We start from the raw sequence: 25768 nt of genomic DNA on the forward strand, positions 1-25768 counted from the left end.
GAGCACCCCAGGCATAACAGAGGAAGATTCCCTTGCAGGTTATGTGTGTCTAATGGTAAAACATTCTCCAAAATTTAGACCTTAGCAAACCAAGACTGTCAGCAATTCCACTGGAAAGTAAAATCCTATAGATCTTCCCACTGATAAACACATCATAGAATTAATCCAAATTTCTGTTGATTTATGATTGCTGAAGTCTTTGATACTGTCCTGAATAAACTATTAATCTGAGGCAAAGTTATATGCTTGATACTGACTTTTCAACACTCCACTGTTTTCATACAAAGAAAAAGTCACCAAATTATTACAAACTGAAAACAAAATCTCCTTGAACAATGTGCACTCTTCATGACATACACATGACTTACTTCTGTATAAAAGACAACATTCAAGATGGAATCAACACTTTAACTTAACACAGAATCTTTTCACTGTAATAAAACAAATAGCCCCATAAAATCCCAATCTACAATTACCTGGTTGGTAGAAATTTGGTGAAAGTTCTCTGGCAACCGCTCTTGCAATATCACATTCCTGGCGAGCAGCCTGAGCAGCCTGATCCGCAGCATCAGCTTTAGCTCTTGCGTGTGCGGTTCTGTACAAAGCAGAGAAGAGTTTATATGCAGAGGAGTCTTGTATCAGGTGCATCAAGCAAGTGAGAGCAAAGGACCCCAGCTATCATACACTATCCTGTACAGGGCACTCTTAGACAAATTGTTGCGAGGAACTGCAAATCAGTGAAGTATTTCAGGATCAAATCACTATCCCTCTCAGCTCTTCAGTCCTGTTCATCCTTGGATCACATTTACTTGCAGGAACACAATTTACAGCCCAAGCTTGTAATTAAAATTTCTAAAGAGAGGGAAAGAATAGTATCTCACAGAAACACAGGATTAGGATTTATTTACATGTTACCAGAATGTGTACAGAAGGGCACAGAAGGTCAGACTGGCCACCAGACTGACTCCTAAACAGGGTTCTGGGAGTTCAGGACACATGGTGCTCAAAGGAACTGAGGAATGTTACCACCTTTACCACATTTCAAAGTTAATGCTGGGTCAGTGCTGGGTGCCACGTGGAAATTTCTGAAGGGCAAAATTCAAGTATATTAGCACAAAAAATAGGAAATGTCTTCCACAATCAGATCATATTGGTAAGGAATAGCCTGGAAAATGTGTTTAACACTTCAATGGGCTTTTGTAAAAATGGGAACTTAACTGTCCTAAATTCTTGAAACTCTCTGAATTTCAAATCCAAAAACAATCTGAAAAGGCAACTTTTCTGGAGTCAAGACAACAGTATGGAATACTTTGGTAAAGTAATCTGCACTCTGCTTCCACTTTTTTCTTCTTGTTATTTCTCAAAAACCCTCAAGAACAGCTTCTGCAAAGGCCTCGGGTTCCAGACTGCAAACTGATAGTTGTGTTACTGCAGGTTTGCATCACTGCATGTCCCATCTTCCCTCTCCATTTTCTAAACAGTCATCTGTTTAAAAATTCCTGATGGTAGTGATCTCTCTGTGCCTCTACAGCATTAGCACATAGCCTAGAGCTATGAAATGGCTCGTTGGAACAGAGGGGAAGCTAAACATGGTAAACCAGCAGAATATTTTGAGACTCTAAGGATATTACTAACATTTCTAAACCAAATACATTAAATTTCGTGATCTCATCACTTTTCTCAAAACATTCTAGTATAAAAGTGACACAGAAGTAAGAAGAGAATTAACAGGTAACAGGACAACAACAGCACCAAATTTTATCCCATGTGCCTGGTAATAGCAATGAGTAGTAATTAAATAAATTAAAATTTATAACAACTTCACTGTAAAAATTCAGTTTTATTTTCAAGACATAATGAAGGGTTCTATGTGTTTTAGATAAAAGAAGAATTAAACGTTAGCATTAACCAGAATGAGCATCAAGAGATTAACAGTATGGCAGATTTTGCATTTCTAAAAGGATGTTTAATCCCACAGGGTACTAGTATAAACACAGACATAAAAAACCACATAGACAGTTTCATCTGTGGTGCCCGGAGAATTATTTAAGTTACATCCTCTCTAAAATGTGTGTGGGGATAAATGTTGAATGTTCTTTCGAAGCTTAGTTTGTCATAATTTACTGGATAAATATTAGTTTATACTGCCTTCTTGAAGGTCCCCCTAGGTCTGTGAGAAAAGAAGATAATGAGCAAATGAATTGTAACACCTTTGCTTTGTACTTAGGATGGGGGAAAGAAACTGTTAATAAAAACAAATACACTGTAAAATCCCATATGTGTTGTGTGCAGTTCATGAATGGGTGTATGGTATGTGCCTGCTTAGTAACAGTAATCAAACCCGTTCTTTCTGTATAATCATTATTTTCAATTAGATGAGCTATTCTTAGTTCCTGCATAATTATGTCTATGTAGCATAAACCTAATGAAGCAGTTCTAGCACTGGGACATTGTTTTGTGAGACAATAATGTAGTCTGCTCATAGATAAACTAGACACTGGTCATCTTTTTGTGATGAAAGAACAACCAGACTACTCCCATATAAAAATAGTCTAATACTATTGCTACTGCTAAGACAGACAAAAGCTACTATACCAAACAACCACCACCAGTAAAACATACTGCCAGGATAATACATTTATTTATTGATGCCTATGACTTTTCTATATTATTATATACAGGAAGCAAAACAGACATTCTGATGAAAAGTACAGTATCAATTAGCTAAGGAATTAAGTGGTGACATGAGTAAGAAGCCAGCGTAACTTTGCCACATGAAGCTGGGCAGAGCAGGTCACAACGGGAAGAAGCCAAAGGAACAGAAGGTAAATGAGCACAGCTTTCCTTGGCTGCCTTATCTCACACCTCTTTTTTCAACTCACACTTCCTGCTATTCTGCCCTTTTTGTACTCCCGGTGAGGAGCTCCAGCAGAGCAGAACAGGAGCGAGCACTGCCAAGGCATGTCCCAGCAGTGACACACAGGGAGCAGAGCTCAGTGCTGAGACCAGCACTGCAGGGCAAGGCACAAGAACATGTTTATGCTCCTGAGCAGGCCTTCGACAGCCAGACTGAAGAGTGTGCACATATCTGCGCTGAGACACTTCCCTGACAGCCTCCTCACTGCTGATGAGCGGTGACAAAAGCGACAAGAGTGGGGGAAAGCGGCAGAGCTGATCCTCCTGAACAGAAGAGGAGCTCCGTGCCCTGCCCCGAACACAGGCTCTTCACTCCTGCAATTGTTTGCTATTTATCACCTTGGCATTTGGCTGCTTCTCTGGCTAACTTCAGCAACGTATGTTTTATCATCTCCATTTGCAACTGCATACTTAGATAAAATTTAACTTCTTGCACACTTAATTCTGTGTCAGACTCAAATAATTTTTCTGCCGCTATTTCCCTGGTTTTTTTTTATTTCTTCCACATTTGATCTGCCTGTATGTTTTCCAGATGACTTGCTTACAATTACTGCTGCTTGATACTACATTTGGTCTGTACTTGTTTTATTCTGCATTGAACTGACCCACACACTATCAGACTAGTATTATCAGAAACTATGGAGAAATATTTTAGTTTTGAATGATGTTTGTAAAGAAGAACTATCCAAGCAGAAATAGAATCTGTTTGTTCCATTTATGCTTCCTACAGTTTTGGAAATGTTTCTTTACCTTTCATTTTGGGGGTAAACAAGTTTTGTTTGCTATCAGCAATTATTCATAGAAATTTAAGTCTATGATATATCACATCAAAATGACCCACAACTGAATGACCACCATCTACTTGAGAGCTTTTTTTCCTCAAGGGAACTCTATGTCCTTTGCTATGACAAGAGATCTTTATGAGAACTCTTGAAAGCAAAACTCAAAAAAAAAAAGTCTCCTTTTCTCTCCCCAGCCAAGAAAAAGACTGCGGTAGGTTTTTTTCCAGGAAGGATTGATCTCATGTTTCAGCAGCAAAATAAAAATTATGCAGGAAAGAAGGCAGCAATCCACAGATTGCAAAACAGTACAGAAAGATAAGTAACCTGCTTTTGAATGCTGCATTCTAATTCATAGCAAAGGACCTTTAAGGATTTTTTTATTTAAAGTGAATAGGCGTCTCTTTGTAAAAAATTATCTCAGCAACTGAAATACCTAATACACACAAGTGACTTTTGAATTACTGTGTGGTTATGTGTGTATTTCTCCTGGAAAGTATCAGGACTATCATTAATATTCAACATGATATGACAAACACACACTTGAAAGCTTTCAAATGAATACAAAAATAAAGTATTTACCAAAATCAATTAATATATAGAGGGACAACCTACCACTTCACTAATGAATGCGCAGAGATGGTAAATTTAATGGAGACAGGGGCTTCAAATAAAGCTGTATCTGTAGCAGGAATCAAACTGTACTTACATTAAAAAGGAATTTGTAGCTATAGCTCATGGGGAGTCCTGGTACCACATGGCAGCATGTGGAGTCCCTGTAGATACCTGGTAGATACCAACATATCTGATACCTGGTAGGTACCAGATACCACCAGTCTCTGTGATCAGTGAGAGCTGGGGCACCAATGCCTGACTGAAAACTGCATCCCTGAGAAATTGCATACCAGGGTCTGATTTTTAGAGCAGCCGAAGTTTTCTAGACTGTGGGACAACTGGTATCACCACTGATATCTTTCTTTTCTGTGTTCCACTGTGTAGGTAAACAGGAACACATCATATTAACTACACTCAAAAATTATAAACGCAGAGCCAGAGGCATCTTACAAGCAGCTCCTTCTTTCAGCAATACTATGGTCAGATTTCTATCTATTTATGTATGGAAAATAACTTGAAGGAGGAGTGCTGAGGTTTGAAGAGCTTAAACAATATTAACTCCCCTTCTGCAGCAACAATGCTTATATATAATGCCATGTGCCTGGAATGCATTATGTAATGTTTATCTAAATTTAAAACCCATTTAGAACTGTCCATTACCCTCCAGATTATTTTGTATTTCCATGGTATCCTTCAACGCACTTGTAATGCTGCCTCATTCAGAGTCAACTAAAAATGTAAGCAGCATATGTTTGCTTTGTTTCATTCTTCAGATTTTATTAAACACAGTGAATCCAGCACAAAGCTTTCCAGGAGCTTGCTTTCTATTTCTTAAAATTGTAAAAATAATTCTGTTTTCCATTTGCCAAGTATATGACATACAATTAGGCTCCTATCACATTATCCTAAACTAATTATATGTACAACGTTAAATTAACAGTTTTCTGTATTGTATGAATAAAAATACCAGTAATGGCCAAACGTACATGAAGTTCTCAAGAGATGTTTTTTATTAATGACAGGTATCAGGTTTACCTGTGTAACATTATATATTGTGTATGTAATGTTACCAATTACCATCCTTCTTGAAACTGATATTCTCTAAAAACAATCCTACCTTCCTAAGTTCTAAAATGCAGTGATTGTTCTAGGAAGCAGAGAGTATTGTCTTGGGGCTTTTTCCCAAGTATAAAACTTTCCAACATTTTCACATTTGTTTCAATCTGTCAGAGAAAAACTTTACAATCTGCAAAATCAAGTGTTGGTAAAATTGGTACAGAGATCCATAGTATTTCCAGGTAAAATGAACTGGAGAGAAAGACTTCAAGGAAAGTTCTTTGCTAGATTAATTTTTTCCTTGCCCCCATTTTATTTCTACATTCTCCTAATATTACATATCAGAAATGAATGCTTAATATATATAGAACATCTATGCATTTTTTAACATTGCAAGTGAGAGACTGGCATTTATCAAGTGTGGTAGTCATTCTTCTCAGCTTCTTTCAGTGATAATACTGGGTGAAAACCAATATTCTGCCATGGTAGAATTAAAAATACCTACTTGCATGACTGTGTAGAGCTACCTAAGAGCTCCTGGCTTCATAACTCTCAGCAACTCATTGCTGTAATAACTTAGAAGTGAGGGTCGGTCACTTGCTGAATACCAGCAAGAAATGGGGGTGTCTGGGAGAAACTGAAAGAGGAAAAGACTGACTAATAGATAATGCAATGTAAGAGCTTCATGTCACTAAGTAATTTAAAGCAATCCTAACTCCAGATTGAATTAACAAAATGAGATATATGCCCTCAGCTAACTTTACTTTATCAATCTCCTTTGAGCTTTACTGATTTTTAATCTCAACCAGCCACTGCTTCCTTATGAAGTGACTTCACTCACTAACTGGACTAGCTTGGTACTACCAGTGAAGCCTGATGTAGTAAAGCATGAGCAGGTCTGTTATGCAAACACTGCTGGCACATCAATCTGTATCACCTTACCTAATGGATTTTGCTTCTTAAAACTCCTCCTTCCCAGCCTAAATTAATTTCTCATATTTTTCAGTCCTTACTCAGAGGAACTTCAAAAATACTAACCTTTAGTTAGTAATGCCTGAAAAACTGAGGAAATTCCTTACACTTGGCAAACAGCCAGCTTGTTTTCAGTACTTGAAAACATAACCTGGGGCTAATGACTGGTAAACCAGGTGTCAGTTTTAGGCATAAATAGCAGCATAAGTAAATTGGGTCTATGTCCACAGTGGCTAACAGTGTATTGTGCCAGACATCATACTTTAACAAAGTATTTTGCCAAACACTTCATATAAATATAAAGATTATGAGTCCTATACCTTATCTTGTTTGCCTTGATTTAACATACTTGGACTATTTTTTTTTAAGTTTCTGATTTTGTACCCTATGGCAATGTATTCAAACAATACCATAAATTACATGCAATTAGTGAAGTACATCAGAATAGATTAAAAGCTAACTGTGACACATTTCAAAGCTTAATGCAGAAAACATCAAAGAAAATGGCTGACCACGTGCTTTTTACCTTAAGAGTCAGTTTCTTGTTCCAGAATTAGTCAATATTTCACTTTTAGAATGTCTCAATACAAGCTAAAACGTGGTAGAGCTGGCAAGTTACACAACTTCTGAATTCTGAAAAACCCCAAAGACAATTTACTGTAACCTAAAGTTACTGTAATCTGCAGTTTACTGCAACATGAAGTTCAATCATAGCAACTCCAAACCCCACTGTGTTTAAGTGCACCAAAACAAAACACTGGGAAACAAAAATCTAGCCAGTATTGGAGAAGGTCATGGAAAGCAGCACAAAAGCAGAAGATACCCTGCTGGCTGGTCCCACACACTGCTGCAAAAGGAAGTGTTAATGTACACTTGATACATTTAGAGACAAAAATCAAGTATAAACCAAGGAATTAGTTTTTGCTGTACTACATAATCCAGCACCCACAAAACCACTAAGGGAACAATGCCCAGCTCATCCACATCCCAAGAAGGAAAAAGTAATGTCAGGACCACAGAATAACTGTGGATCTAAAAAGACAAGCTTTTTGACTTCCACTTCTTGAGCCTTCTATCTATTCGTCATTGAAAAAAAACCAAAACAACCACTGAGAAGCCACTTACCAAGGTGTACACCCAGGTATCTGACAGTGGAATACAGGGAAGACATAATGGGGAAGTACTTCAGATAAAGACATAACTGCTCCCATGGTTAGAAGATGAATTTTGGCCCAGTCAACCATGAAACCTTATGGGTGTATTTTAGAGAGAAAATGATGGGTATTTCCAAGCCTTTGCAATGATATTAGGCACTGTAATCAAAGTGCTCTTTAATCCATTTTCTGAGAAAAGAATTACATAGTCTTTTGTTTACAGGAAGTGAGATTAGTTGATTTGGGGACTGTTTACATTAGGTATTTCAGACAGCTGACATAAGGGCTGTAATCAGCTCACTGGAGACACCCATCTTATTCCATTAAATTAAGAAACTTTTTCAGTTTGGACCTCTGAACTGTACAAACATCAGACTCCTGCAGCGGTCAGCATGTTTGTAGGCATATTTACATGTGCCCTGCTGTGCCTATAAATATGGCAAACATCAATCTATGTGCCTGTTGAGGAATCAGCTGCCTTCTTATGCCAATATTTAGAACATATTTGTATTCTCCTTCAGACCTCTAGGGTCCATATCAATAAATCCAGAACAGCTCAGCAATTCAGGAGTGTCAAGGTACTCACTTCTGTAATACCAGTCACATATAATCAGCGGTTCAGAAAGATTTTTGGTGAATGAAGGACAGCATCCTCAAAAGAATGTATTTCTGAAAATCCACTTTCAACAATTGACATAAATTAGTTCAACCTCCCCAGTCTGTTTTTCAGGCCCTCACTCTTGGTCACCTGTTTGGAAAAAGACTCACATGCAGATGGGAGTCTTTGAATTTAAAAAGTTTTTTTGAATTGCTGTCAGCATCACTAGAGAGGCTGCTTTATGTGGCACTCTTTAACTTCAGGTGTCCCAGTAGCCTAGCATTATTTATATACACACCAGATACTCTGCTGCTGTAAAAAGGAGCTGGCTCTTCATGTGATGGTACTCAAACTACTCTGTCAGTAGTTCGAATGAATGAGTTTTGCATTCATATTGATTTACTTGACTATAGCACTGGCATAGGAATCATAGAATCATTTAGGCTGGAAAAGACATTTAAGACCATCAACTCCAACCACTAACCAAGGACTTCCAAATCTGCTACTAAACCACACCTCTGAGTGCCCCACATCCAGAAGTGTTTTAAATACCACCAGGGATGGTGACTCAACCACATCCCTGAGCAGCCTGTTCCAATGGTTGGCTACCTTTAGGTGAAGGAATTTTTCCTAATATCCAATCTGTACCTCCCTGTCACAGCCTGAGGTTGTTTCCTCTTGTCTTACTGCTTGTAACCTGTGAGAAAAGATTGACACACACCTCACTATATATTACAGATGGCACAGTCCTCAATTTCATCAAGATCAGCACCATCCCTTCAAGCACAATGCAAGTTTTCCTGTGAGGAAATTTATACTTTGGACAAAATACACTTTTGTGTACTATGCTTACTGGGGGTTTTCCCCCATTTTTGCCAAAGGTGAGGCATTGACAGTATATTTTTTGTAACATAGATCTTGATGTGTATTTCTCTATCTTTATAGGACAGATTGTATTATTATTCTATTTTACTACCAAGCGTCCTTAGTGAGCAGTATTTTCTTCCAGTTTCCTGACCTCATAATATTAATTCCTGCAGACAGAAAGGGACTATTTTTTGAAAGGGATAAGGGAATAGCTGCACACAATTTGCTGTTTCCAATCACTAAAGCAAATTATATTGTTTGGCTGAAGAGAGCTTCTGAATCTAGCTGGAAGCATGAAAAAAGATAACCACTTGAGCTTCAGCTGCTCCTGATGACATGGTTAAGTGAAGAAAAACAAAAAGGAGATAAATATGTTTCTCCTCCCTTCATCATAGCATACAAGCTTCATGAAAAGAAGAACTTAACGTAATAATGATTCTGCACAGTAAAGACAATTCTACTCAAGGAAATAGGAATGCATGGACCACTATGATCATTTGCTTAGATAATTTTTAAGGTATGTTTAGCGCATTGCACTTCCCCCCACCACAGATTTTTTTTTTTTAACTGTTCTCCATCTGGGACAAATAAAATAAAATGCTAAGTATGTTGACTGCTATCATCAGTACCAATATCTGGAAGCTGTTCTACATTCTAAAGTATAAGAAAGCAGTAACATTGTTCCAGGGATACAACTAGATGAAAAATAAGAAAAGCTTACAAGAAGAGATTGTGATTTTTTTCTGTATACAAACAGACTGTTTTTTCCTTTCAAAACATGATGGTTTTCAGTGCTCTACTGATTGTTACCACTTTAAATTACGTTGAAAAGTCAAAAAAATATGATATCAAATGTCACTATTTTGATTTTGTTTTTGTTAGAATAGTTCTAGTTAGAAAATTTTTGGAAGCTATATTAATCAGTAAACTTAGAAAAAACTTTGGCAAATGTCATCCATGACAATGTCTGTATTCCTCAATCTCTCCTTTACACAGAGCTGATGTGTTTTTTAAACATTTTTTTTAAATTTCAATGAAAAAAAAGTCCACAGTTTTAGAGATATTTTAGCAAAGAATACCAAAGCTTTTGGAGAGTAGCATGTGTAATATAAGACAATATAAGACATCTGATCTCTCTGAACATCAAAATATATGTAACTTGCAACACACTTGTTGCATGAAATCTACATTCCCAGAAATGAGAGGGAAAATGTGAAAAAATAGTTAAAACTCTGTGGGGTTTACTGGCTTAAAAAAGTGCAAGATAAACTCCCCAATTATGAGTACTTCTAGGAGCATGCTTCATGCTTTTTCTAAGTGACTTTGGCAGTCTGTACTTATTATATTGCAGTTTTACTACATGTTTAGTGTCTTGGTGCTTATTTGGTTTTCTCCATTACAAAAGCTGCAGCACACACATTTGCTTACATTTTCTCAAAATAAAGTAATATTATGAAATTAAAATCTTCATAACACATGAGATCAGAAAGGATACACTGACCATAGAATAAACATGGAAGAGCTTCAGGCATTGCGCAAAATTGTCTAGAAAATAATACAAAATGAAAATACTGCCTAGAACACAGTTATGAACAAAATAAATTTTTATGAGATATAACAGTGGCATTTATGCACTTGTAACTAAAAAAAAAATGTGGTGCAATGAAACTATTTAAATGACAAACATATTGCCATGAATTCAAATAATCTGTGGCAATGTTACAGGTTTTTTTTTTTAACAGCTTTTAAAAATCTTTGGGCATTAAAATCTAGTGTAAAACTCTCAGCCTTTTAAAGGCATTAACTGTGTTTAAATTTACTTTCTTGTGTCCTTAGCAATCTAAGAGCCAGAACTAAATTGGGCTTATCTTTCTTCGCATGGTTCGTTTCTGTTCCCTGATTAGGTGCCAGATGTCCAGAAGAAAAGTATTGATAGAAAAATGTCTAGCAAACCACTCTGGAATATGTTCTTCCTTTTTCAGTTATTTAAAGATAACTGTTACAAAATTCACAGGAATATGTGAATAACAGAAAACACATATATATTACAATTGAGCAGTTTAATTAAAAAGAGCCTAAGCTCTCCACAAAAGACAAGTACTCAAGTGTAGGGATGGTTGTAAGTAATTTGCCTTTTCTCCAGGCTGACAGATATGAATCAGGCTGCTCATATTATATATTAAACACCAAGAAACCAAACAGGTTAAACAAGCAGAGGAAAGACTTTGATGATCCTTCTATCTGTAAACATGTAATTCCTCTTAACTAAAGAGCACTGCAGATTGAAAATAACACCAGATCATTTCAGACATAGGGCAGCTGACAGCTATTTCACAGGTTTTGCTATCTCCAGCATGAAGGAAATGCAAAACCTGAATTTATGACAAACACAGTTAGCAGCTTTAAAATCTTCTCTCATATACATACCCCCCCTCCAACAAACATCTATGCATGTTTACTCTCTGTACTTATCCATAATGCTGCCAATATAGCTTTGAATAAACAACCACCATGTCCTATCAGCTACCAGAAAAATTGAAAATCCAGGAATGTTGCTCTGTTCTGGTTCACATAGGGCTGATGATCTTGCCTAGAGGCCCAGAAGGCTTTTGTGGCATCCAGAGACTGCTGAGAGTTCACAGCAGCTTATTTGCTCCTGCTTAGAGCAGTCCTTGACTTCTTTGTTCAGCTGAAGTCATGCAGATCTGCACAGTAAAGTTGAGGATTTGTTGTTGTATTACATATTTAGCAGTAACCATTCATGGGAGCAACAACTTACTGCAGACTTATGAAAGTCTACTGTTTTAGACCCTCTAACAGAGCTGGTCATGGTCTTTTTTTTTTTTTTTTTCCTTCTTACCAGTGGCCTTGTCTGGAGCCCTGACATTTTATTCCAGTCTCCTCTAAAAGCAAGCTCTTTGTTTTCTGAGTCACTAATAGCAGGATTTTAGTGTAAACACTATTGCATGCCATGAGAAAGCAAATCCCAAAATAATCAGTCCTAATGTCTCTTTGACCTCTCTTCACAGAAACACAGATTTATCAGACTTTCCAAGTCTATCTAAAGATTGATGGGTTTCACTGACACAACTGTGACACTGGAGCAGCTGGTAAGACAAGAATCTTCTATCAGGCAATACCATGTACTCACTGTCCCACCAAAAAGCTGTTCCTACTGAGGCCCAATCTTGAGATCTGGGGCTTGAGATCAGGACTGGCAAGCAATTCCTGAGCCTCAAAAACAAGTCTCTTAGTAAAGCCACCTTTCTAAACTGCAGGTATTTGGGCTTTTAAGAGCATCAGAGAAGGGCCACACATTGCTCCCTTTTGCACAGCAGGGCCACCAAGGTTTGCCAGAAGCACTGGACCTGCTCCATCTGCACTGAATAAAGGTGCTGCACACACATGGCAGCGTTTCCCAAAATTTCTGGCCATGGCTAAATACACACCCATCTAAGTCCTGCACTTGTTGTGTCTTCGATATATAACACTACAGCAGTGAGTGCTGCTACTACAGCAATTCATGCTGCTGACAGCCAGTGGTAACTGCAAGGGTCTGAACACCAGGGAGTGACAGGAAAATATTTGCACCTGCTACTTTTCTTGAGGACATTAAAGGAGCCTCACCATGTCAAGGGCATGTATCTTGGCAGGGAAAGGGCTGATAAATCCTAGGAAAGCAGTGTCCTGGAATAACCCTGTGGGCTGGATGAATTATCCTAGGATCAGAGAATCACAGAGTGGTTTGGGTTGGGAGACCTTAAAAATCATCCAGCTTCAACCCCCTGCCATGGCCAGGGTCACCTTCCACCAGACCAGGTTGCTCAAGGCCCCATCCAGCCTCACCTTGGACACCTCCAGGGATGGGGCATCCAAAAATTCTCTGAGCCACTTGTTCCATCATCTGACCACCCTCACAGTAAAGAATTTATTTTTAATACATAATCTGAATCTACCCCAAAAATACCCTACATAAACCTTCCATTTGAAACCCTCTGTCTTATCACTGCACTCACTGATAAAATGTTCCTCCCCACCTTTCCTGTAGGCCCCTTCTGGGTACTGGAAAGCTGCTTTAAGATTTTCCTGGACCTTTGTTTTCCCTGGGTTAAATCACCAAAACAACAATTTATTTTGTCAGGTTGTATACCAAGATGGTCCATCTTAGAGCCTATACTGATCCACCTTCACCTGAATATATATCTTATTTTATGAATCCCAGGGGGAAATATAAAGGTCATCAACTGGCTTCAGTCATGCCTCAGCTCTTCTGCTGAAGCCTGCATTGCTGGGGGCTTAAAGGAGGAATGGAGGACATACTTTAAGAGCCACTGGAAGGGCAGGGAAAATGAACACATGCTTTCTTGGAGAATTTGATAATTCAGTATGATCAGTGCAAGGTAATTCAGAGATTAACTCATTTTATATAATTAGCAAAATAATAACAGTAATAAAAATCTCTCCCTCCACAAATGTCAGAATTCCAGCTAGATCTACTGATGCAGTGCATGTCTACTGAACATGGAATATGACCTCATGTTATGCTTAGCTGACACTATTGAACAAAATGTGAGGGTGTGTTCCACGTAGCAGTCTTGCTGCTCTGGTACGAGCGTGCTCCAGCAGCAAGTGGATGCACATGCAATATGATTTCTCATTGGAAAGGTGAAATCATTTTTTAACAAGGAGAGACTTACTCTGCAATCTTATTAAATAAATAAATAACATTTTCACTCTCTGTGAAATAGATGTGTAGTGGAAGTCCTCCTGAAATGAACCAAACTTTATCTACAAACTCCAGTGCTTAGAAGACTCGCTGAACTACTGCACTGGGTTAGTTTGCCAGCAGTTATGAAGAGATCCTCCAGCAGAGGCTGAAATTTGCTTTTGGCAGTTTCTTTTTCTACCTTTTATGCAAATATGCAGCTACAAAATCTTGCAAACTACTTTTTCTTTAATTATAGACATTTCTAGTAGCAGAGCTCTGTTTTCAGTATTCAAATACTGAGAAAATATGATAAAACGGCCTCTTTTTGAAGAGTCAGTATGGGAGCTAGATTTCTACCTGACAATCAAGCCTGGCATTCCACAGAATGGGCAGACATACAGAGAAAGCTTTTAGGAGTTCTTAAGCATAGGATCTTCGTGTACTTTGATCAGAGTTTATACGTGCAGAAACCCAACCTTTCTCTAAGTTTGTTAGGAAAGCCCTCACTGCAGAGAAAAACAGTATCTTTTATTCACTTTAAAAAGATTTGAATAACAATTCAAATGGCAGTGCTGTTCAACTCTGTAATATCTGGACAGAAAACATACAGGTTACACTGTATCGTGTATCACTGCACTGTATTTCTCTCTTATCACCTAGCTAACTGGGCAAAACCAGAAGTGAGTTTCTTAATTGAAACACTTCATATGTTTTATAGAGAGTTTGAGCATCATGGGAAGTTCTAGATGCAGCATTCTTTACTGATAATTTCAGATATATCCTGCACTACCTCTGTAAAAATGCCAGAAAAAATGCATTAATCTTACACTTTAAATATGGTATGATAAAATTAAGTATTACCAGCCTACAAGTGAGGCAGCATAGGGAGAACTTCAGATTTTTTTTTTGAGAGAAAATAAATTGTCTTTCTTATCTACCTTAAGAAAATACAGATTCCAGTGCCAAGAAAGCAGGACCCTCATCTAAAGATCTTATACGAAACAAAAGGGTCAATTTTGTTTGAGAAAGACTTCAGAAAGAAAAAAAAAAGTCTTTGAAGAAGGAAAAGAAAACTGGTTTTGGCATGGAAAATTGAAACTGAACAGACTAGTCAGGAAAAATGACATTTAAAGACCCAGACATCTGAGATTCTAACAATTAGTCTTGAGGGAACAGGGCAAGATGGGGTCTGACAGCCTGTATTTTCTACTGTTGGTTAAAAGAGTTACATGCTTTTTTGTTCAATCTATCAGGTTACCCCAGAAACAAGAACAGCGCCAAAGAACAAGTAAGGCTGACTCCAACAGGAGCAACGCAGAAACATTTGTAATAATGCTTGCAATGCTGGGACAATTGTTTTGCTAACTATACAGTCCAGGTTAGGAAACGTGTGTGTTGCACCCCCACTGCCCAGGGTGAGAGATTCCAGTTCTTTTAGTGAGTCTATGGTACCGAATCTCCATGCTCTAAAAAGGTCCCCCTTCCTCCAGAGCACCTGAAGCTACACAGTTATACGATAAATGGTCAGGACATCCAATGTGTCCAATGGACCTTTTGTTTCACCAAAACTGAGCTCTTTTCTGTCACATGAACAAGGTGTCTTCCCACCCTACATGAAATGATGATTTCTTGCCTGCAAGACTTAGCAGTCAGCCAAAGAGTTGTAGCAAAGCTGTAGTACAGTTTCCACGCAGAAAGGTCAAGTTATTTGGGGTCCTTGTTCTTAGATGCTTCTGCTTGCCAGAATGCCTCTAACACCACTTAGGAGGCTCAACTGGAGTCACTCTAAGAATATTCAAGCTCTTTTTTATTGCCTTGCTCTACAAATTTCATCTCTTTGGTTCATAGTCACTACACTGCTTTCACTGAATCTAGCAGTCACCCATTAGTATGGAAGATAACCCTGCATGAATAAGAAGTTGACATGACTTCCCTGATGCTAACCATCCAAATATGCTCTAGTCTTCTGAATCTCCACACTCATTAATGATGTGTCATGAGACCCAATTCTTCTACACACACATTCCTCAATGGTAAAGCCCTCTGAGGATGACAGGGTAAGACTCTTGTCTCTCATTGGTGCAGACCAATTCTTAAAAGACAGTGGAAAAAGTGAAACAGCAGTTGACAGCTAAATTGCCCACTTTCAATCAATCCTGAGAAATACTCACAAGAAACTCTCGTAAAATGCCAAATAAGCTGGGGTTGGATAGAAAACTCAGCACAGGGGAAGAGCTCCCTGTTCAGTGGGGAGGGCAAAGACCGGAGAACCAAATCTCTTCCAGAGATGTAAAGTGCATGTATATATCTACTTGTATGTAGATATAAAGTGCACTTGTACCACAATTTTTATTTGGGCTAGCTGCTGTCTCAAATTCAGTGATGGACCAGATTAAGTGGATCTAGCTCATGTAACTGAGATCAATGATGAGTTACCCATGCTGCAGCAACTATGGCTACTGATGTTGGAAGCATCAGTGGTACTGTCATTCTGAAATTTTTGTACCTCAGCAGGGTGTAAGGGCATCAGTGTGTTGCTAACTCTTTATTATTCTGTGACATTTTGCTCTGGCAGTTGGGTATTAGCCCTCTCAGTGGTGTACTTAATGGACAGTAATTGCTTGCAATCGAAATGCTGGAGCTTGCTTAGGGTTTGATGAGGCCATGAGCTGCTGCAGAAGACAGTTTCAGCCATCAGCCTCACATTCTGTGAATTACAGCAGATAAGGGCAGACATACAGAACATCTGAACATGCAGTTTCCCTAGCAGAAGAATTGTTGACTTTATATTGTGCAGGAAGTGGACTAAATTTAAAGTTTATGATTATCTAACTGGGGAATAATCGATCAGGGCAGAGTCATGATTCTCTGTGTTCTGGAAGGTTTTGGGAACGTTTGGGTTGATAACGAGCATTTTCAATATCCATCACATTCTCTCTCAGTGAGAGAGAAATAAGGCCCCTTCTATGCTATCCTTCTACTTGGAAGCTTTACACATCCTGTACTTTGCTATTGTACATGGAACTATAACAGGGCTAAGCTGGGTGTAGGTTCAGAAAATAAGCTGCTATTCAAAGCCAACTGACCAACTCCCACTGTCTGACCTGGCTGAGGTGTGTATGTGCCTACAGTGACACACACCTGAAGAAGAAGTGCCATCTGGTGAGACTGGAGCGTGATGTACTGCAGTGTTTCTACTGTGTGAATGAGATTTTTGCCAGAGTATGTCAGAGCTGTATTTAGCCCTGTTGGAGATGGGATAATTAGCAAAGAAGAGTCCACCTCCAGCTAATTACTTTTCCTCCTACAGTATATCTGAATTAAAGAGTATGAATTACATCTAACACAAGCTTTAGAAACTTTGAAAAAGCAAACTTTGGAATCCAGTAACTTAAATACCCTTACTTTTTAATGTTTTTAAAGAGATATTTGGTATCCACCTGTCCTTGAACTAAACTGAAGTAAAAAAGTATGTTATTTGGATCAATTAACATGGCATAATGACTAATAATCAGTACTAATGCTACCCTTCTATTCCCTTGAGTAGTCTTCTTTCTTCATCTGAAAATTATTTCAGAATAAGGTTCGTTTTCATTGTAAAACATAACAATTAGTTTGAGTAAATCATGAAGCCAACTGCCTTCTCTGCATCAAGCATTTTCAAAACACACTAGGAAAAGGCCCTGTTATTCTGAAAGTGTATGAATGAACTATACATATTTATTCCAGAGTATTCTATATATAGGAAATTTTACATAGTTAAAAAATAATTTAGTAAGGAAAACAATCTCTGCATTGGTGTTGTCTGTTGATTTACCTACTCCAAATAACTTTTTTTTTTTAATAAACCACTTTTTTCCTTTCCCTTATTATAATGCTTTTTGTATGGAAAAAAATCATGTTTCGCTCTCGTAATTTGCTGTGATGAAAGGATGTGGAAGACAGAAGCAGTACCACTCATTTCAGATAAAAAATATTTATGAAAGATCTGACAATTTTTCTCTCTGTTATCCTTCAGACGACGTTTTTTTAGAGCGCTTAAAAGGAACAAAGCATATGTTGTTTAAGCAAGTTCCCTGAACAATGGAATTTGCCTCTTAACAGTGTCAGGCTTGTGTCAGAGATCAGAAATGTTAAAAGGCAAGAAGACAAACAGGTTAGTAAGGAAACAAAACATGCCTAGCGACAATTAAACTGTGAAAGCAGCTAACTGCTACACATGGGGACAAACAGCAGAAATGAAAGTATCTGAGAGAGAAACTAAGAGAATATGAAGTAAATAAAACCTGCAATTAAGAAAAATATAGCCTTTTGATTAATTTTACCAATAAACCTAAAAAATAAATGATAGACCTAAGATAATTCCTTAGTACCCATATGATCTTTGATATCGGCCATGTTTGTCTTTATCCTTGTGAATTATGGAGGCAAGAAAAGCATTGAGGATAGTCTCTGAATTCTGGAGTTGTGCTGCATCCACTCAAACAGAACACCGCATCCTTGACACTTAGAGTAGAGGAAAAAATTCAATTCTTGACAAGGAAAAGAGGTTTTTGTCTATGTTTGGGGATTTTTTAGGTGGTGATGGTGGTGGTTTTTTGTATTGAATTTTTTTTTTAAACACCAAAATGTCTACCTTAAGCTGTTTGAAGCTACACATTTCAACCTACAGAAACAGACTTCTCTGCCAAGCACCAACAGCTTCTCTGTCTTTACTTACATGGGTGGCAATGAGAGAACAATCTCCTTGTGAGCACATTTATCCTTAAAATGACCAAATTGGTAATTTAAAAATTTTTTACCTTTTCTACACAAATATTCGATTAACATATGGATGATATATAATTATATGGATAATAAATTAATATATGGAACTTGTTTACTATTGTAGCTGTATTTTCTAAGCTATTTCAATACTGCCAAGGTTAGAAATAATCTTTATATATCATAGCCCCGATGTCTATTTACCACTATATCCATGAGAATTTGAATTTATGAATGGCCAAATAAAGAGCATATTGCCTACAGAAAACAAATAGAATTTACCAAGAATAAACAGGGCAACCTGTGCTCACTTTCACAATTTGAGTGGAATGAGGTACAGTTATCTTATGGCCTTTGATGTGGCAAATATGAGTTTGTTTTAATTTTAAATTATGTTTGTGTTTTAGTGAACTAATGTTATACATTAAAAACATGTACATGGTTTTAGAAACAATAGCAACTGAAGAATTAAAACACTCCCTGCTATTGCTTTAAAGGGAAATAATATAGAAAGAAATACTAGGTCCCATGTGCACAGTCCTACTGTTCAGAGGATTCTCTTCTCTGGCTGGCATTTTGCCTGAATACATTTTTTCCAGGTCATCAAATTCCAGATTACGCTCATACAACAAAGGAACACACTAGATCCCTTTAAGGGACTGTGTAGGGAAAAAAAAAAATCAGGTAAAACAAGGCTATAGTTGCATGTATGCTTAAATCTAAGGAAAAGCACAGCTGAAAGGAAGCATCTTTTCTTCCCCGAGTCTCAGACAGCCATTCCTGAACTCAGATCAGTCTGTGTCTCATGTTTGCAGCTGATTCCTGGTACTGGTTCCTGGTACTGCAGGCTAAAACATACTTGAAACCACAGGCTTCAAGAAAGAAATAAGGAAGTGAGAAGCTTAAGCAAATAAAAGGGCTCGGTATAAAGAATACTCAGCTATTTTTTTGGCTCTGGGGGCTACTGAGTCTTGAGTCATTCAGCTCCTGTTCAGAGAAGCATTATTTCTGGCTTTGTAGGAAACACTACCCCAGAAAATGCAACAACAAAACATGAAGCAGCTGCTTCTCTTTCCCCAATTTTTGCTCCAAATGCTGGGTTTGTATCTCTCTGTCAACAAAAAAAAAAAAAAAAAGGATCGGTACATGACGACAAAGCCTTTCTCCGGTCTATCTGTGTGATTGTGAAATATGTGAAAGGACTTTGTACCTCACAGGGTATATTCTTTTGCAGGTGCTCAGTTTGCACTATTATACTGGTGAGGGAATGAGGCAGCTCATGAAACGAAGGTGAACAGATTCACAAACTAAAATATGATACTACTTAATAAAATCAGGCAAAGCAAAACAATAACTGCAAGAAGCCTGTAATAGCTGTTTTGGCTCAGGCAACTGTACAATACACTTTCTCAGTAACTTACTTCTCATCCTCTGCAGCTGGAAGGAAATATGGCATTCCTCACATCCATGGCACACTTTCTCCCAGGCTACTTAGTGAACAGTGTTTTGGTCAAAAGGATTAATACTTTAGGAGTCATGCAGTAAATACTTCCAAAAGATTTAAGTAATTCAGTAATTCAAGACACTGTCCTCTAGACTTAGAGCGGGCACAGATAACCTGCTTACTTGAAATATCAATCCAGTTCCTAGTTTGCCTCCATAGGTAGAGCATTTATGTTTATACTATAACTCTCACCATATCCTTTAAGACACTACTCTACTGAAAGATGATCTTTGACATTCTTTAGCAAAACATCCCTTACTGCAAATATAGGTCAGGAACATCTCATAGAAATTTGCCTATGGCAGCACAGTATTTTGAGACATGAAAAACACTCTTTCCTATAGAGAAGCCAAAAAGATCGCTAGGAGAGAAACCAAGATTCTACTTGCATTTTCATATAAGATAATTAAGAATCATTTTACAGGATATTACATACTCAAATACTTCTCTGTTGTTCAGGTCCTCTTGTGGACCTTAAACCCAGTAATAAATGTAAAATTTCATTTGAGATAAGATATGATCTTGCTGCTTTATTGACACATAACTTTAAAACAGGCACAAGTGATGCAGATGAGAAGTAGAGGGAAAAATCTGCACCTAAAAAACCCCACCAAAATCTAGAACATGAGTAAAATCAGAAACACAGGAGTTGTTCATATGCTGTCCAGCAATGCAGGACACAATATGGTTATATTTTTAAGAGTTTGACATCTTAGAAGAAAAAGCAAGACTGACTGTAATGAACAATACCTAAGTAAGTTAAGACAAACAGTCTTTTAAAAGCATTAACTTAAGTTCACAGAGGTTATTCTAAGATCCATGTTTATCATTCTATACACCAATGTCCTACTTATGGCTCCAGAGCTTGCCATAACATAAAGCTTCCCCATTTCCTGAAAAACATGGCGCTGGTGATAAGGGAAGGCACATCTGGCTTCAAGGCAATATTGTGATGGGCCACATGCTCATTCTGCCCTTTCTCTTGACACAAATCTGCTGTGTATATGCATAAGACCCCATACAGACCACATTAATCCATTTTTACCTCTGGTGACTCTGCAACAGGTTACCTGGCTTACTCTCACTACAAGGCAGGCATCTCTCTGCACTTAACCCATATGTACCAATTCTCACTGAAAGAAAACAAAACTGCTATGTGAAATTTTACTACAACTATCCTGTTTCCATCACCTTAGGTAACAAACAACATATTGCTTAACTGAGACATTATACAGAGATTTCCCAGATTTTCCACATATTTACTACAGAAGCCTATAGACTCTGAAATAGTGAAAGGAAAATAATCAGCTGTACACACCAAAAATAAGCTTCCTTTCATAAATCTACTTAAAAGTTCTTAGTAGCTACATGAAGATTCTTTTAATGAGTACACAGATTTATGCACAACAAAATTAGAACTAGCTTGCTTACATTCACTGCATCTTGCTGACATTAAGTCCCAAGACAACAACTATGTAGCAAAACAATATTAACTGATATATATAAAAAAATAAAGATCATGCATTGCTTGAAGCTATTCAGTTGATGCGGAAAACCAGGTTATAGCTGATGAGATGGAAAGAATGATCACCATAGCAACAATTTACCACTTAACAATGAAGGGGGAAGGGTGCATCATTTCTTCCTACTTGCACATGTAAACAGGATTGGTTCAAAATTCTCAAGTTCAGTGACTTATTCTGTTCTTTCAGTAAAAAATGCAGTGAAAATTGCATTATATAGTACTACAGCATTATATTCACCATCACATGTCAGTCCTATTGGAAAAGACAAGAAAATCAGTACCAGAAAAAATATAATGATGGTTTTAATTAAAAATTCTCCTTAGTAACATAAGCTGTCATGGAAAAGCTTGTCTCAATGAGGAATAAAACATTCCAGTGAAGTAGCAAATCAAAAATATAAATTGCTTGATTTTAGCAATGTTCACGTATTAGAAGAAAACCTGAATTATATTATCAACTTATTTTAAAATAAATCTTTTGGTTAGAAGAAATATAGACTGCAAATGTATATATAACATTATCTATTACTGCTCTGGATAATTTAAAAAATATGATTTAAATGTGCTTTCCTACCCTTCTTTGGAGTTATTTGTCATGCGATATAGAAAGAATGTGTATAAATGAAATACACTTTAACTGTTTTTCCTGTGTCTGCTCCACCACTCTTCTCCATGCACACAACAACTCCTCAATACCTGTAACTTGCATCACCTTGAAGTTTACCTCAGTCATCTTCAGTGTTGTCCACACTGCTCAGATATATAATGATGAAAACTGTTTTTCCTTGCTCACTCATTCAGCAAGCAATGAATTGTTCAGCAGCCACTGAAGACAAACTGAATGACACTGGAGTCTTCATTAGCTGTGTTGGGTACTCAGCTTTTGAGGCAGGCACAAAGTTCATTCACCCACCCATTATTTTACTTCCTGCTTTTACCCTGTCTCTGCAGTATGCACACTTTATCCTCAAAGTGCCATGGTAAAACAGATATTTAAACTGCTCTCATTTTACACTGCACAGGATCAGGAGCAAAGCATTATGAAGCTCAACACTGCTGTGTTTAGATATGAGGAGTAAAAATCCTAATATTTAGAAATAATACTTACATTCTCTCACAGTGAATGGAAGAGAATCTGATGTACAGACTAGGTACTGGGCAGCACTTGAAACACTAGGAAAATTCAACTTGCCTAAAGGAAATTCTTAGAGACATCTTCAAAATACATCCTCTCATCTGTACTTCTGCAGCTCTGTGATAATGAGTTTCAGGCCATAACAATTTTCAAGAATTTAAGCTCTAAATTCATGCATTTAAACACAGATGAGTGGCTTATGGTCAGCATTCAGAAAACATTGCCAAAGGCAGCGTTTGCAGTCCTGCACATCCTTTGTGTCTCTGCTGATAATTAGGACACCAACTCGGGAAGTGTGAAACACGAATTGTGAGTGCCTGCTTCTAGTTTACATCTGTACTACCTGCATACCAGAGGGTGTGTGCAGAACAGCAAAGCTTTTGACAGAAAAAGCTTTACCTAAAAATGATCCAAAAGTGGAAAAACAAGTCTTTAAACGTTACCTACAACATACAGGATGTAAAAGTCTAAATTCAGTTACAGGAGAATGCAAATCTGTGCAGAGTTGGTTAATTACTCTGAAGACAGCTCAGAAGAGTCAGGAATGATGCAGGCAAGAACAGCAAAAATGGTAAAGGATTTCTAAAAGAACTCTCCCTACAAGAAGGAAGTGCCAGACTAGTCCTGATGATCAAAGTGCCTTAAGAGAAAGCAGAAAAAAAATAAATCTAGCAAGCAGTACTATGTCAGAAACATAAAGGAGATATTAATGTACAAAGGGTTTAATCACTTCCGAAAGCTGAAGAAAACACTACAAAAAACACTACATAAAAGAGCCAACATAAAGCACTCATGAGTGTCAGTAGCAGGACTGCATAAAAGCACCCCCAGGGAAAAGGGATCAACGGTGCTCATGCTGTCACACAAAAACCGCATGCAAATAAGTCATTATCTGCCACAGCACTCAAATATCCTGAACTGTAGATATAGATATGGCTGCAGCATAATAGCTGAGATCTTCCAGAATAAACACACCACATTACTTATGCCTGAAGCCCATTCCTGGTTTTGGGCAGATCAGCACAGGCACAGTTGAGGCATGGCATGGCACTTGGCCTAAGGACACAGCAGGGCCTCCTCTGTGTGTGCAGATGCAAGCTCCTTCCTGCTTGGCAACACCCTGCTGCCCACCACTTGATACTCAGGAAATCAAGAGAATGGAAAAGTGGAGAAAAATGTTTTCCCTGCTCTCCTATTGCTGCTAAGTAACTGCGTCTGCCATGGAGTAACGGCATCTAAATGCCCCACCATAGCAGGGCAGGGTCCATGTCACCAAGGCACCTGGCAGTAGTGGCTCCTCACTCCACTACACTGCTAGACAGACAGTGTCACTGCAGAATGTGTATATCATCCAGTCTGATGTTTCCCATCCGCATTATTTCCACCCAGTAAATCCCTACCCACTCCCAGCTGTGTTTGAGAACCCTTGGGAGTCAGGGGTGGGCTGCTATCGGCAAGACAATCCCTTCAGCCTACTCCTAAACCCTGTTGTTCAAGGACACTGAGGAGGCAGCTGCAGACAGGCTGAATGGTCACCCCCACTCTCAAGTATATTCTTAACAACTTCTGGCTTTTGCATCGCCAAGACTTCGGCACATGATCTTACAGCGACAAAGGTAAAAACTTGAAAGTGAAATACAACACTGGAAGAGAAATTCCTTTGGCAGATCTTCTTTCCCTCACCCCTTCTCACCCTGCATTTTCAAGAAAGGACAAGATGCAAAAGAGGAGAAAGATTTAGAGGAACAGGTGCACATTGCTGTACCCATCTTACCAGGGTCTACAAATAAGCCAACAGAAATAGTGACAGAAACATAGAATGACAGTGCAATGAATCCCTGAAAATTAAAAATTCCAGGAAAACACAAGCAAGCATCTCCTCAGTTACCCTGGTTATTTAAAAACCCAACAACTGAGACAGCCTGTAAAATAGCAAGCCACCACACACCAAGACTGAAAGGGACCACAAAAGACAGGTAAGGCAGTAAGGCTCCATAAACGAAAGATCATTCTCAAACATGCTATATTAAAGATAAAACACTGGATTAAACCATGGTAAATAAATAATTATAAATAAAATGTTGCATTTGTGTAAAATACCAGGGCAGAGAAGCCAAAAAAAAAACCCACAATGATTTGTTACACGATTAGCCAAAACCCAGCAGCAAGTAACACAGCCACAAGTCCCTAGGTCTGTTCAGCCTGGCAAAGAGGAGACTGAGAGGACATCTCACTGCAGTCTACAGCTTCCTTGTGAAGAAAGAGGAGGGACAGACAGTGATCTTCTCTGTGGTGATCAGTGACAGGACCCAAGGGAATGGCCTGCAGTTGTGTAAGGGGAGGTTTATGCTGGATGTTAGAAAAAGGCTGGGCACTGAAACAAGCTCCCCAGGCAAGCAGTCAAGCACTAAGCTCAACAAGAGTTCAAGAAGTGTTTGGACAATGCTGTCACAACTCTTGTGGCTGTCCTGTGCAGGGCCAGGAGCTGGACTCGATGATCTTTCTGGTCCCTTCCAACCCAGTATGTTCTATGCTTCTGTGAAGCCTAACTACAAGATGCTGCTGTGGTTGTTAAAGTGCTAAAAAATATTCCCAGAAACACAGGGAAAGAATTAGAGACAAGGAGCAGATTATGAATATCAGCATCTATAATTATGGTTTATTTGTTGGGAGTGGAAGCAAAGAGCTAATGTATGGTGTTGGGATACAATGAGGCAACTAAGCTAAGGTGGTATATGTGAGAGGCAGGAAGCAACTGAGCTTCCTAGTTACCCAGGATGTGTCGAGCGCAGTTGCTGACATTGCACAGCCTCCTAAAGGTCTGTTAATAAATATTTGCTTAGCATACTGTAACTTGAGCATAGGAGAGAAAAAGTACCCCTTCATATTAGCACACTACAGACAACCCTTACAAACCTCAGATACTTTTCATAGCGAAGAAGACTGCTCTTTCTCTTAGGAGGAAAAGGTTCTTCACAGAGATTACCTCTCCCACATACATTTCAAAGAACCACCCAAGTTTCTTAATGATCTTCCTTTAAAGTCCTTACAGAAAATACTGGAATGTTCACCCCTCAGTATCAACTATACCAAGGAAGACAAAAAATTATATAAGTTTGATATTTTTATCACAAAAACAATCTGTTTTCTTCTGGTAATTTCAGCTTCAGCTGAA

At 38.2% G+C, this 25768-nt stretch overlaps 1 protein-coding gene across 5 annotated transcripts in view; it reads right to left on the reverse strand.

Moving 5' to 3' along the window:
• Positions 1-25768, reverse strand: part of JPH1 (junctophilin 1) — an 82223-nt gene that overhangs the window by 26969 nt on the left and 29486 nt on the right. For all 5 annotated transcript variants that reach the window (XM_030969938.1, XM_030969922.1, XM_030969929.1 and 2 more), the window contains exon 3: positions 477-595. In XM_030969938.1, coding sequence (XP_030825798.1) covers positions 477-595 — 119 coding nt within the window. The remainder of the gene's footprint in view (positions 1-476; positions 596-25768) is intronic.

The sequence above is a fragment of the Camarhynchus parvulus genome, chromosome 2 (assembly GCF_901933205.1).
Source record: "Camarhynchus parvulus chromosome 2, STF_HiC, whole genome shotgun sequence".
In the NCBI taxonomy this organism is placed as follows: Eukaryota; Metazoa; Chordata; class Aves; order Passeriformes; family Thraupidae; genus Camarhynchus; species Camarhynchus parvulus.